Here is a 14,823-nt window from a genome sequence, read left to right as displayed (position 1 = left end):
AGTGAAGAAAACACATGAAACTCACGAGACTCACTTTTATACCGTGTTTTGTTTCATTTAATGTTTCATTCAGTTACAAACATGTGATATATCTGAACAACAAAGTGGTCAACATTTTTTAAATTACTTTATTGGAAACATTTTCATGATCGCTTTTTTCGTTTTCATTTATTGTCTCATTTGCATTCAGTCAGTCATTAAGTGCTATTAAAATGTGAATGTGCTACATATCCACACAAACACACAAAGTGGTCAATGAATGTTAATCTAACTGGGTTTTGATAGATAACATCTCTCTTTTTCTTCTCTCACAAACGGACGTCGCTTCACGTGACGCTCCGGAGGAAAGGACGTCCCATTGCTCTTAAAGCTCATTTCCTGCTTCTCGTGGTTTCCTCTCTCCATGCTTCCCTGGACTAGACGCAGGGAAACGACGCAAGTGAGGGACGCAAGGAATCCATTTAACCGAAGTGAGACGCAGCCCTGGGTTGCGGGCGAATAGTCCAAAAATCAGCTCCTAACGTCTATCCCTTGACCTCTGAGTGAAAGGTCACAGGGTTAAGGGATAGTGGATAGGAGAATTCAAAAGGACTTAGGAGAAGAGACTGCTTTGAGAATCCGACTGCACAGGATAGAATTTAAAATTCTTCTTCTCGCCTACAAAGCCCTTAATGGGCAGGCGCCATCTTACCTCAAATAACTCATTATACCCTATTGTCCTACTAGGGCATTGCGTTCCAAGAATGCAGGGTTGTTGGTTGTTCCTAGAGTCTCTAAAAGTACAATGGGAGCCAGAGCCTTTTCTTATCAAGCTCCACATTTGTGGAATCAGCTTCCAGTTTGTGTTCGGGCGGCAGACACCCTATCCGTTTTTAAGAGTGCGCTTAAGACCTTCCTTTTTGATAAAGCTTATAGTTAGGGCTGATTAGATTCAGCCCCTAGTTTTGCTGCTATAGGCTTAGTTTGTCGGGGGACATCTTACTTCTTCCTTCTCTCTGTCTATACCTGTGTACTCTCATGTTCCCATTAACCCAGCTTCCCCAAATGTCTTTCTTTTTGGTGTCTATATACGCCGGGATCCGGAGTCATGGATGATCCTGCGCTCCTGTGTCCTGGATCTTGAGTCGTGGCTGTGGTCCTGGATCATAGGTCCTGGATGGATTTCCTCGTGGATTCATCTTCCTATTATACACACATGCATTTCCAAACATTTGGACTACCTATGTTGCAAATGTATTATCTTTTCAATTTACACACGGCATCTATTGCACGTCTGTCCGTCCTGGGAGAGGGATCCCTCCTCTGTTGCTCTCCCTGAGGTTTCTCCCATTTTTCCCTTTAAACTGTGGGTTTTCTCTGGAAGTGATTCCTTGTACGATGTGAGGGTCTAAGGACAGAGGGTCTAAGGACAGAGGGTATAAGAACAGAGGGTCTGAGGACAGAGGGTCAAAGGACAGAGGGTCTGAGGACAGAGGGTCTGAGGACAGAGGGTCTGAGGACAGAGGGTCTAAGGACAGAGGGTCTAAGGACAGAGGGTCTGAGGACAGAGGGTCTGAGGACAGAGGGTCTGAGGACAGAGGGTCTAAGGACAGAGGGTCTGAGGACAGAGGGTCTAAGGACAGAGGGTCTAAGGAGAGAGGGTCTAAGGACAGAGGGTCTAAGGACAGAGGGTATCGTATTGTCATACTGATATTCTACACACTGAGACAAATATAACATTTGTGATATTTGGCTATAAATAAACATTGATTGAGTGATGACTACTTCCTGGAGTCTCTGCAGGAAGTAGTCAGAAGCGTGGCCCTATTAAACTATAAATATTAAATATCACGGTTCAGATCTATATTTCACGAGGCCTATTTTCTAACAATGCAGCTTTCAGGGCTCAGAATACATATTTCAAAAAGTGAATGTTTCATAACGTGAGCTGTGAGAGCCGAGTGCATTATTAATGTAGCGTGAGGAGTGACGGATCCATAATGCAAACACCGTGGAGCGTTCATATGGATGCAGATCCTTTTCATTGGATGGCTCATATATTTAGATATTTCAGAGCCATCAGTGGTGCTCAAGAGTGTCCTCAAGAGTGTCCTCAAGAGTGTCCTCAAGAGTGTCCTCAAGAGTGTCCTCAAGAGTGTCCTCAAGAGTGTCCTCAGAGAGTGTCCTCAAGAGTGTCCTCAGAGAGTGTCCTCAAGAGTGTCCTCAAGAGTGTCCTCAAGAGTGTCCTCAAGAGTGTCCTCAAGAGTGTCCTCAAGAGTGTCCTCAAGAGTGTCCTCAAGAGTGTCCTCAGAGAGTGTCCTCAAGAGTGTCCTCAAGAGTGTCCTCAAGAGTGTCCTCAAGAGTGTCCTCAAGAGTGTCCTCAAGAGTGTCCTCAAGAGTGTCCTCAAGAGTGTCCTCAAGAGTGTCCTCAGAGAGTGTCCTCAAGAGTGTCCTCAAGAGTGTCCTCAAGAGTGTCCTCAAGAGTGTCCTCAAGAGTGTCCTCAAGAGTGTCCTCAAGAGTGTCCTCAAGAGTGTCCTCAGAGAGTGTCCTCAAGAGTGTCCTCAGAGAGTGTCCTCAAGAGTGTCCTCAGAGAGTGTCCTCAAGAGTGTCCTCAAGAGTGTCCTCAAGAGTGTCCTCAGAGAGTGTCCTCAAGAGTGTCCTCAGAGAGTGTCCTCAAGAGTGTCCTCAAGAGTTGACTCAAGAGTGTCCTCAAGAGTGTCCTCAAGAGTGTCCTCAAGAGTTGACTCAAGAGTGTCCTCAGAGAGTGTCCTCAGAGAGTGTCCTCAAGAGTGTCCTCAGAGAGTGTCCTCAGAGAGTGTCCTAAAGAGTGTCCTCAGAGAGTGTCCTCAAGAGTGTCCTCAGTGAGTGTCCTCAGAGAGTGTCCTCAGAGAGTGTCCTCAAGAGTGTCCTCAGAGAGTGTCCTCAAGAGTGTCCTCAAGAGTGTCCTCAAGAGTGTCCTCAAGAGTGTCCTCAAGAGTGTCCTCAGAGAGTGTCCTCAAGAGTGTCCTCAGAGAGTGTCCTCAGAGAGTGTCCTAAAGAGTGTCCTCAGAGAGTGTCCTCAAGAGTGTCCTCAGTGAGTGTCCTCAGAGAGTGTCCTCAGAGAGTGTCCTCAAGAGTGTCCTCAGAGAGTGTCCTCAAGAGTGTCCTCAAGAGTGTCCTCAAGAGTGTCCTCAGAGAGTGTCCTCAAGAGTGTCCTCAGAGAGTGTCCTCAAGAGTGTCCTCAAGAGTGTCCTCAAGAGTGTCCTCAGAGAGTGTCCTCAAGAGTGTCCTCAGAGAGTGTCCTCAGAGAGTGTCCTAAAGAGTGTCCTCAGAGAGTGTCCTCAAGAGTGTCCTCAGTGAGTGTCCTCAGTGAGTGTCCTCAGAGAGTGTCCTCAGAGAGTGTCCTCAAGAGTGTCCTCAGAGAGTGTCCTCAAGAGTGTCCTCAAGAGTGTCCTCAGAGAGTGTCCTCAGGGAGTGTCCTCAAGAGTGTCCTCAGAGAGTGTCCTCAGAGAGTGTCCTCAAGAGTGTCATCAGAGAGTGTCCTCAGAGAGTGTCCTCAGAGAGTGTCCTCAGAGAGTGTCCTCAAGAGTGTCCTCAGAGAGTGTCCTCAAGAGTGTACTCAGAGAGTGTCCTCAAGAGTGTCCTCAGAGAGTGTCCTCAAGAGTGTCCTCAAGAGTGTCCTCAAGAGTGTCCTCAAGAGTGTCCTCAAGAGTGTCCTCAAGAGTGTCCTCAAGAGTGTCCTCAGAGAGTGTCCTCAAGAGTGTCCTCAAGAGTGTCCTCAAGAGTGTCCTCAAGAGTGTCCTCAGAGAGTGTCCTCAAGAGTGTCCTCAGAGAGTGTCCTCAAGAGTGTCCTAAAGAGTGTCCTCAGAGAGTGTCCTCAAGAGTGTCCTCAGAGAGTGTCCTCAAGAGTGTCCTCAGAGAGTGTCCTCAGAGAGTGTCCTCAGAGAGTGTCCTCAGAGAGTGTCCTCAAGAGTGTCCTCAGAGAGTGTCCTCAAGAGTGTCCTCAAGAGTGTCCTCAAGAGTGTCCTCAGAGAGTGTCCTCAGAGAGTGTCCTCAAGAGTGTCCTCAGAGAGTGTCCTCAGAGAGTGTCCTCAGAGAGTGTCCTCAAGAGTGTCCTCAGAGAGTGTCCTCAGAGAGTGTCCGCAGAGAGTGTCCTCAGAGAGTGTCCTCAGAGAGTGTCCTCAAGAGTGTCCTCAGAGAGTGTCCTCAAGAGTGTCCTCAAGAGTGTCCTCAGAGAGTGTCCTCAGAGAGTGTCCTCAGAGAGTGTCCTCAAGAGTGTCCTCAGAGAGTGTCCTCAGAGAGTGTCCTCAGAGAGTGTCCTCAAGAGTGTCCTCAAGAGTGTCCTCAGAGAGTGTCCTCAGAGAGTGTCCTCAGAGTGTCCTCAGTGTGTCCTCAAGAGTGTCCTCAAGAGTGTCCTCAAGAGTGTCCTCAGAGAGTGTCCTCAAGAGTGTCCTCAAGAGTGTCCTCTAAGAGTGTCCTCAGAGAGTGTCCTCAGAGAGTGTCCTCAGAGAGTGTCCTCAAGAGTGTCCTCAGAGAGTGTCCTCAGAGAGTCCTCAGAGTGAGAGTGACCTCAGAGAGTGTCCTCAGAGAGTGTCCTCAAGAGTGTCCTCAGAGAGTGTCCTCAGAGAGTGTCCTCAAGAGTGTCCTCAGAGAGTGTCCTCAAGAGTGTCCTCAAGAGTGTCCTCAAGAGTGTCCTCAAGAGTCCAGAGTGTCCTCAGAGAGTGTCCTCAGAGAGTGTCCTCAAGAGTGTCCTCAGAGAGTGTCCTCAGAGAGTGTCCTCAGAGAGTGTCCTCAAGAGTGTCCTCAAGAGTGTCCTCAGAGAGTGTCCTCAGAGAGTGTCCTCAGAGTGTCCTCAGAGTGTCCTCAGAGTGTCCTCAAGAGTGTCCTCAAGAGTGTCCTCAGAGAGTGTCCTCAATAGTGTCCTCAGAGAGTGTCCTCAAGAGTGTCCTCAAGAGTGTCCTCTAAGAGTGTCCTCAGATAGTGTCCTCAGAGAGTGTCCTCAAGAGTGTCCTCAGAGAGTGTCCTCAGAGAGTGTCCTCAGAGAGTGTCCTCAGTGAGTGTCCTCAGAGAGTGTCCTCAGAGAGTGTCCTCAAGAGTGTCCTCAGAGAGTGTCCTCAAGAGTGTCCTCAAGAGTGTCCTCAAGAGTGTCCTCAGAGAGTGTCCTCAGGGAGTGTCCTCAAGAGTGTCCTCAGAGAGTGTCCTCAGAGAGTGTCCTCAAGAGTGTCCTCAGAGAGTGTCCTCAGAGAGTGTCCTCAGAGAGTGTCCTCAAGAGTGTCCTCAGAGAGTGTCCTCAAGAGTGTCCTCAGAGAGTGTCCTCAAGAGTGTCCTCAGAGAGTGTCCTCAAGAGTGTCCTCAAGAGTGTCCTCAAGAGTGTCCTCAAGAGTGTCCTCAAGAGTGTCCTCAGAGAGTGTCCTCAAGAGTGTCCTCAGAGAGTGTCCTCAAGAGTGTCCTCAAGAGTGTCCTCAGAGAGTGTCCTCAAGAGTGTCCTCAGAGAGTGTCCTCAGAGAGTGTCCTCAAGAGTGTCCTCAGAGAGTGTCCTCAAGAGTGTCCTCAGTGAGTGTCCTCAGAGAGTGTCCTCAGAGAGTGTCCTCAAGAGTGTCCTCAGAGAGTGTCCTCAAGAGTGTCCTCAGAGAGTGTCCTCAGAGAGTGTCCTCAGAGAGTGTCCTCAAGAGTGTCCTCAGAGAGTGTCCTCAGAGAGTGTCCTCAGAGAGTGTCCTCAGAGAGTGTCCTCAGAGAGTGTCCTCAGAGAGTGTCCTCAGAGAGTGTCCTCAAGAGTGTCCTCAGAGAGTGTCCTCAGAGAGTGTCCTCAGAGAGTGTCCTCAAGAGTGTCCTCAGAGAGTGTCCTCAGAGAGTGTCCTCAAGAGTGTCCTCAGAGAGTGTCCTCAGAGTGTCCTCAGAGAGTGTCCTCAAGAGAGTCCTCAGAGAGTGTCCTCAGAGAGTGTCCTCAGAGAGTGTCCTCAAGAGTGTCCTCAGAGAGTGTCCTCAGAGAGTGTCCTCAGAGAGTGTCCTCAGAGAGTGTCCTCAGAGAGTGTCCTCAAGAGTGTCCTCAGAGAGTGTCCTCAGAGAGTGTCCTCAGAGAGTGTCCTCAAGAGTGTCCTCAAGAGTGTCCTCAGAGAGTGTCCTCAGAGAGTGTCCTCAGAGTGTCCTCAGAGTGTCCTCAGTGTGTCCTCAAGAGTGTCCTCAAGAGTGTCCTCAAGAGTGTCCTCAGAGAGTGTCCTCAAGAGTGTCCTCAAGAGTGTCCTCTAAGAGTGTCCTCAGAGAGTGTCCTCAGAGAGTGTCCTCAGAGAGTGTCCTCAAGAGTGTCCTCAGAGAGTGTCCTCAGAGAGTCCTCAGAGTGAGAGTGACCTCAGAGAGTGTCCTCAAGAGTGTCCTCAGAGAGTGTCCTCAAGAGTGTCCTCAAGAGTGTCCTCAAGAGTGTCCTCAGAGAGTGTCCTCAGAGAGTGTCCTCAAGAGTGTCCTCAGAGAGTGTCCTCAAGAGTGTCCTCAAGAGTGTCCTCAAGAGTGTCCTCAGAGAGTGTCCTCAGAGAGTGTCCTCAGAGAGTGTCCTCAAGAGTGTCCTCAGAGAGTGTCCTCAGAGAGTGTCCTCAGAGAGTGTCCTCAGAGAGTGTCCTCAAGAGTGTCCTCAAGAGTGTCCTCAGAGAGTGTCCTCAGAGAGTGTCCTCAGAGTGTCCTCAGAGTGTCCTCAAGAGTGTCCTCAAGAGTGTCCTCAGAGAGTGTCCTCAATAGTGTCCTCAGAGAGTGTCCTCAAGAGTGTCCTCAAGAGTGTCCTCTAAGAGTGTCCTCAGATAGTGTCCTCAGAGAGTGTCCTCAAGAGTGTCCTCAGAGAGTGTCCTCAGAGAGTGTCCTCAAGAGTGTCCTCAGAGAGTGTCCTCAGAGAGTCCTCAGAGTGAGAGTGACCTCAGAGAGTGTCCTCAGAGAGTGACCTCTAAGAGTGACCTCTAAGAGTGTCCTCAGAGAGTGTCCTCAGAGAGTGTCCTCAGAGAGTGACCTCAGAGAATGTCCTCAGAGAGTGACCTCTAAGAGTGACCTCTAAGAGTGTCCTCAGAGAGTGTCCTCAGAGAGTCCTCAGAGAGTCCTCAGAGTGTCCTCAGAGTGTCCTCAGAGTGTCCTCAGAGTGTCCTCAGAGAGTCCTCAGAGAGTCCTTAGAGTGTCCTCAGAGAGTGACCTCAGAGAGTGACCTCTAAGAGTGTCTTGTTTGTCCCGGTATCTGCAGCACTGACAGTTTCTAGAAGTCCCATCTCTGCGGCTCCTTCTCCTCACTCAGTTTCTGAGGCGTCTCACCCCCCGTCTCACCCCACATCTCACCCCCCGTCTCACCCCCCGTCTCACCCCCCGTCTCAAACTGTCTCTCAACCCCCGTCTCCCCCTCTCTCTCCCGGATGATTTCCACCAGCCTCTGAAACTTTTGGTTCAGCTCCTCCATGCCTCCCCCCCCCTCCCCCGCCGCCCCCCCATTCCCCCCGTCACTGTCCAATGAGCTGAGGCTCTCGGCTCTGGAGTCCCGCCCCTCGAACTGATAGGTCTGCAGGGAGTCGAAGGGGGGCAGCGAGGGGTCGCAGGTCAGCTGGTCCAACCGGATGTTCAGGAGCTCCTCCATGGGGAGGGGCCGCGGGGGGGGCATTCCCTCCACAGGTAAAGGTGGAAGGAGGTCCTTCCTCGGTCTGCACATGCTCAGTAGCGTCGCTCCCACTGCCTGCCCCCCCCCCAGAGATCCCCCCCCCCGGCTCGCGCTGAGCGACCCCACGATGCTGTAGGAGTCTTTTTGCAGCTGGGGGGCGGAGGGGGGGGGGCTCCGAGCGGATGGAGGAGTCGGTGCTGATCTGAGTCTGATTGGACCCCCGCCGGCCCCCCCGCTGAGAGGAGGTGGAGCTTAGGGAGTCCATGAGGCTGCAGACGGTCACAATGGAGGGGGGGGGCAACTCTGCTGGATTCATCTGTAAACAAGAGAGGGGGGGTCAGACACAGGGAGGACAGTACGGAGGCTCAGATAGGACACACTTATTCAGAGATTTGGATTTGAGATGTTTAAAGAACACGTCACAGTTTCTTAGACGTGTTTCTATCAATACATGTTTTATGTTTCTCTGCGTTGCTCATTCTGCGTCTTGGGCTTCTTGGTTGGGCGACGGTTTGGTGAGTCAGAGACGAGCAGGGACAGGCGTGCGGAGGCTCAGATATTCTCCCCATTGCATCTAAAAGGTCGACCAATCACAGCTCACTCTGATGTTTCCATTGTTCTGCAGATTGATGTCTTTCCCGGTTTCTTCTGTGAAGGTGTTGATGCCTTCAGGGACCAACAGAACCAAGGAGATGATGCCTTCAGGGACCAACAGAACCAAGGTGATGAGGCCTCTTTGCTCTTTGTATGAACTCTGACCTCTGCGCGCTCCAGATACGCCCTTTCTCAATGTGGTTCTTATCCTGAACTATGCTCTGTGGTGAATTCAAGCTGAAGAGAACAAAGTGTCTAAATGAAAACCCATTGGACCGGGAGATGCTGCCTTCAGGGACCAAAACAACCAAGGAGATGCTGCCTTCAGGGACCAAAACAACCAAGGAGATGCTGCCTTCAGGGACCAAAACAACCAAGGAGATGCTGCCTTCAGGGACCAAAAGAACCAAGGAGATGCTGCCTTCAAGGACCAACAGAACCAGGGAGATGCTGCCTTCAGGGACCAAAACAACCAAGGAGATGCTGCCTTCAGGGACCAAAACAACCAAGGAGATGCTGCCTTCAGGGACCAACAGAACCAAGGAGATGCTGCCTTCAGGGACCAACAGAACCAAGGTGATGCTGCCTTCAGGGACCAACAGAACCAAGGAGATGCTGCCTTCAGGGACCAACAGAACCAAGGAGATGCTGCCTTCAGGGACCAACAGAACCAGGGAGATTCTGCCTTCAGGGACCAACAGAACCAGGGAGATGCTGCCTTCAGGGACCAACAGAACCAAGGAGATGATGCCTTCAGGGACCAACAGAACCAAGGTGATGCTGCCTTCAGGGACCAACAGAACCAAGGAGATGCTGCCTTCAGGGACCAAAACAACCAAGGAGATGCTGCCTTCAGGGACCAAAAGAACCAAGGTGATGCTGCCTTCAGGGACCAACAGAACCAAGGAGATGCTGCCTTCAGGGACCAACAGAACCAGGGAGATGCTGCCTTCAGGGACCAACAGAACCAGGGAGATTCTGCCTTCAGGGACCAACAGAACAAGGGAGATGCTGCCTTCAGGGACCAACAGAACCAAGGAGATGCTGCCTTTAGGGACCAACAGAACCAAGGTGATGCTGCCTTCAGGGACCAACAGAACCAAGGAGATGCTGCCTGCAGGGACCAAAACAACAAAGATGATGCTGCCTTCAGGGACCAACAGAACCAGGGAGATGCTGCCTTCAGGGACCAACAGAACCAAGGAGATGCTGCCTTCAGGGACCAACAGAACCAGGGAGATGCTGCCTTCAGGGACCAAAACAACCAAGGAGATACTGCCTTCAGGGACCAACAGCACCAGGGAGATGCTGCCTTCAGGGACCAAAACAACCAAGGAGATGCTGCCTTCAGGGACCAACAGAACCAAGGAGATGCTGCCTTCAGGGACCAACAGAACCAAGGTGATGCTGCCTTCAGGGACCAACAGAACCAAGGAGATGCTGCCTTCAGGGACCAACAGAACCAAGGAGATGCTGCCTTCAGGGACCAAAAGAACCAAGGTGATGCTGCCTTCAGGGACCAACAGAACCAGGGCGATTCTGCCTTTAGGGACCAACAGAACCAGCGAGATGCTGCCTTCAGGGACCAAAAGAACCAAGGTGATGCTGCCTTCAGGGACCAACAGAACCAAGGAGATGCTGCCTTCAGGGACCAACAGAACCAGGGAGATGCTGCCTTCAGGGACCAACAGAACCAGGGAGATTCTGCTTTCAGGGACCAACAGAACCAGGGAGATGCTGCCTTCAGGGACCAACAGAACCAAGGAGATGCTGCCTTTAGGGACCAACAGAACCAAGGTGATGCTGCCTTCAGGGACCAACAGAACCAGGGAGATGCTGCCTTCAGGGACCAACAGAACCAAGGAGATGCTGCCTTCAGGGACCAACAGAACCAGGGAGATGCTGTCTTCAGGGACCAACAGAACCAGGGAGATGCTGCCTTCAGGTTCCAACAGAACCAGAGAGATGCTGCCTTCAGGGACCAACAGAACTGGGGAGATGCTGCCTTCAGGGACCAACAGAACCAAGGAGATGCTGCCTGCAGGAACCAAAACAACAAAGGTGATGCTGCCTTCAGGGACCAACAGAACCAGGGAGATGCTGCCTTCAGGGACCAACAGAACCAAGGAGATGCTGCCTTCAGGGACCAACAGAACCAGGGAGATGCTGCCTTCAGGGACCAAAACAACCAAGGAGATACTGCCTTCAGGGACCAACAGCACCAGGGAGATGCTGCCTTCAGGGACCAAAACAACCAAGGAGATACTGCCTTCAGGGACCAAAAGAACCAAGGTGATGCTGCCTTCAGGGACCAACAGAACCAAGGAGATGCTGCCTTCAGGAACCAACAGAACCAGGGAGATGCTGCCTTCAGGGACTAACAGAACCAAGGAGATGCTGCCTTTAGGGACCAGCAGAACCAGAGAGATGCTGCCTTAAGGGACCAACAGAACCAAGGAGATGCTGCCTTCAGGGACCAAAACAACCAAGGAGATGCTGCCTTCAGGGACCAAAACAACCAAGGAGATGCTGCCTTCAGGGACCAACAGAACCAAGGAGATGCTGCCTTCAGGGACCAAAAGAACCAAGGTGATGCTGCTTTCAGGGACCAACAGAACCAAGGAGATGCTGCCTTCAGGGACCAACAGAACCAGGGAGATGCTGCCTTCAGGGACCAACAGAACCAGGGAGATGCTGCCTTCAGGGACCAACAGAACCAGGGAGATGCTGCCTTCAGGGACCAACAGAACCAAGGAGATGCTGCCTTCAGGGACCAACAGAACCAGGGAGATGCTGCCTTCAGGGACCAACAGAACCAGGGAGATGCTGCCTTCAGGGACCAACAGAACCAAGGAGATGCTGCCTTCAGGGACCAAAACAACCAAGGTGATGCTGCCTTCAGGGACCAACAGAACCAAGGAGATGCTGCCTTCAGGGACCAAAAGAACCAAGGTGATGCTGCCTTCAGGGACCAACAGAACCAAGGAGATGCTGCCTTCAGGGACCAAAAGAACCAAGGAGATGCTGCCTTCAGGGACCAACAGAACCAGGGAGATGCTGCCTTCAGGGACCAACAGAACCAGGGAGATGCTTCCTTCAGGGATCAACAGAATCAAGGTGATGCTGCCTTAAGGGACCAACAGAACCAGGGAGATGCTGCCTTCAGGGACCAACAGAACCAAGGAGATGCTGCCTTCAGGGACCAACAGAACCAGGGAGATGCTGCCTTCAGGGACCAACAGAACCAAGGAGATGCTGCCTTCAGGGACCAACAGAACCAGGTAGATGCTGCCTTCAGGGACCAACAGAACCAAGGAGATGCTGCCTTCAGGGACCAAAACAACCAAGGTGATGCTGCCTTCACGGACCAACAGAACCAAGGAGATGCTGCCTTCAGGGACCAAAAGAACCAAGGTGATGCTGCCTTCAGGGACCAACAGAACCAAGGAGATGCTGCCTTCAGGGACCAACAGAACCAGGGAGATGCTGCCTTCAGGGACCAACAGAACCAGGGAGATGCTGCCTTCAGGGACCAGCAGAACCAAGGAGATGCTGCCTTCAGGGACCAACAGAACCAGGGAGATGCTGCCTTCAGGGACCAGCAGAACCAGGGAGATGCTGCCTTCAGGGACCAGCAGAACCAGGGAGATGCTGCCTTCAGGGACCAACAGAACCACGGAGATGCTGCCTTCAGGGACCAACAGAACCAGGGAGATGCTTCCTTCAGGGATCAACAGAATCAAGGTGATGCTGCCTTAAGGGACCAACAAAACCAGGGAGATGCTGCCTTCAGGGACCAACAGAACCAAGGAGATGCTGCCTTCAGGGACCAACAGAACCAGGGAGATGCTGCCTTCAGGGACCAACAGAACCAAGGAGATGCTGCCTTCAGGGACCAACAGAACCAGGGAGATGCTGCCTTCAGGGACCAAAACAACCAAGGAGATGCTGCCTTCAGGGACCAAAACAAATAAGGAGATGCTGCCTTCAGGGACCAACAGAACCAAGGAGATGGTGCCTTCAGGGACCAACAGAACCAAGGTGATGCTGCCTTCAGGGACCAACAGAAGCAGGGAGATGCTGCCTTCAGGGACCAACAGAACCAAGGAGATGCTGCCTTCAGGGACCAAAAGAACCAAGGTGATGCTGCCTTCAGGGACCAACAGAACCAAGGAGATGCTGCCTTCAGGGACCAACAGAACCAGGGAGATGCTGCCTTCAGGGACCAACAGAACCAGGGAGATGCTGCCTTCAGGAACCAACAGAACCAGGGAGATGCTGCCTTCAGGGACCAACAGAACCAAGGACATGCTGCCTTCAGGGACCAACAGAACCAGGGATATGCTGCCTTCAGGGACCAGCAGAACCAGGGAGATGCTGCCTTCAGGGACCAACAGAACCAAGGAGATGCTGCCTTCAGGGACCAAAACAACCAAGGTGATGCTGCCTTCAGGGACCAACAGAACCAAGGGGATGCTGCCTTCAGGGACCAAAAGAACCAAGATGATGCTGCCTTCAGGGACCAACAGAACCAAGGAGATGCTGCCTTCAGGGGCCAACAGAACCAGGGAGATGCTGCCTACAGGGACCAACAGAACCAGGGAGATGCTGCCTAAAAGGACCAACAGAACCAGGGAGATGCTGCCTTCAGGGACCAAAAGAACCAAGGAGATGCTGCCTTCAGGGACCAACATAACCAGGGAGATGCTGCCTTCAGGGACCAGCAGAACCAGGGAGATGCTGCCGTCAGGGACCAAAAGAACCAGGGAGATGCTGCCTTCAGGAACCAACAGAACCAGGGAGATGCTGCCTTCAGGGACCAACAGAACCAGGGAGATGCTTCCTTCAGGGATCAACAGAATCAATGTGATGCTGCCTTAAGGGACCAACAGAACCAGGGAGATGCTGCCTTCAGGGACCAACAGAACCAAGGAGATGCTGCCTTCAGGGACCAACAGAACCAGGGAGATGCTGCCTTCAGGGACCAACAGAACCAAGGAGATGCTGCCTTCAGGGACCAACAGAAACACCACATCCTCTGGGAAACAGTAAGAACTTGACTCTGATCTGTTTGGCCTCTCTCTGCTTCATATAATTTCTGCACATCCTCAGTGTGTTCTGACCTTTGTCTGCTCCTGCTCCTCTTGAAGGTCAGCAGCCCCCCCCCCCTCTCCTATGTCGGGGATCTTCTGCAGCAGCCTGTCTGGTCCATAACCAGCCAGGCCCCCCCCAGGAGAGATCAGGGACTGGAAGGGTCTCTGGTTCTGGACCCCCGGGAACCCCCCGCTGAGCCCGGAGATCAGTTGTGGGAGCCCCCCCTCCAGCGGCCCCCCTCCCTGGTGGTCCCTGAGGACTGGCAGGGTGTGGAGGCCGAGGCAGAGCCGGCCGTACATGGGGGCCGAGCCGGGCCTCTGGGGGGGGGCCAGGCTGGGGCGGGGGGAGCGGGACCAGCTGTACGTCCGGGACCTCGCAGGGTTCGGCTGAGTGTACCATCTGCGTGGGGAGGGCACAAAGTCAGACACACGTTATGGTATAATATCTGAAGGGGGAAACACACACAGTCAGAAGTCTGACATTTTCATGAAGAAGAAAAAAAACAATGACTTTTTCTGAAAATATCAGAATATTCTGAAAAAAGTCAGAATATTATATTTTTGTAAAGTCTGAAAACGCTCCAAACACACTTTATATCTTAAAGGGATAGTGGAAATGGAACCTCAAATAGTTTCATTTTAACTTATATACAAGCATAATTACGTACCAAAACAATCACACCTGATTAAAAACATATAATAATTGCCTTACGCATGTTAGAAGCACTTTATTGCAGCTTCCCCGAAGTTTTTTAGTAACGAAATGTTCGACTCAGCCAAACCGGAAGTGACGAAAACTCAGGAAGACGATACTGTTGTGGAAATAATTATCATAAAACGCCAATTAGTAACATACAGGACAAACCTCGATGTCTGTTTACCTTCTTTAAGGACACAGGCAGCTTAGCCAATAATGTTATTGTTCCCATTCTGTGACCGGTCAATACTGGGATACAGATGGTCTGTGTTGTGGGTACACTGGGACACTTCCTTCTCTGTATTTGTGGACTCCAAGTAAAATCTTCGAGGTCATAAGTGTCCGAGGCAAGTAGCTCTGTGTTCCCACACTGTTTAGGCTATCTCCTCAAATATGTTGTTTACTCTCTGCGAAACCAGTTAGATGGGCTGGCAAGAGAGAGGCTCTCCAGAATTGACGTGGCAACTCTACCGTGAAGTCAGAACCTCTGACTCTTGGACTTGTGATGTGAATCCTCCGGCCGTTAACTCCAAATAAACCATCATGTGTTTGACATCAAAGCTACTGCTCTTCCCGTGTCTCCTTCCTGAGTCGGTGACTCCCACTGCATAGCTACACAGAAGTTTCCTCTACAAATACGATAACAAACTATGGCGTCTATGCAGAATGAACGTGGAAGGGCAAATATACCAGACAAAGAAGAAGGATTGTACGAGGTATCCAGTGATGATAGCGAGTCAGAAACATCCTCTCGGCTTTCCTACAAAAATGTCGTTTTAGGAACTGAATCTGAATCCGGTTCAGTAAGCGACGATGGTGACAATATTGAGCCAGACGATGGACCATTACGTCCTTATTTGTT

The 14,823-nt window shown here is 51.6% G+C and overlaps 1 protein-coding gene across 1 annotated transcript; it reads right to left on the bottom strand.

Annotated features, from left to right (window-relative positions):
- Positions 1-7,312: 7,312 nt before the first annotated feature.
- LOC117534508 (cadherin-24-like) lies at positions 7,313-13,664 on the bottom strand (the record flags this gene model as incomplete). Its single annotated transcript, XM_034198717.1, is given in 2 exon segments — positions 7,313-7,893; positions 13,295-13,664. Coding segments are annotated over 2 exon segments (841 nt in total), but the record flags the coding sequence as incomplete, so codon positions are not given.
- Between the last annotated feature and the right edge of the window lie 1,159 nt (positions 13,665-14,823).

This window comes from Gymnodraco acuticeps, unplaced genomic scaffold (genome assembly GCF_902827175.1).
Source record: "Gymnodraco acuticeps unplaced genomic scaffold, fGymAcu1.1, whole genome shotgun sequence".
Taxonomy (NCBI): domain Eukaryota; kingdom Metazoa; phylum Chordata; class Actinopteri; order Perciformes; family Bathydraconidae; genus Gymnodraco; species Gymnodraco acuticeps.
The sequence above is the reverse complement of the archived record's forward strand: the minus strand, read 5'-3'. Positions and strand labels throughout refer to the sequence as shown.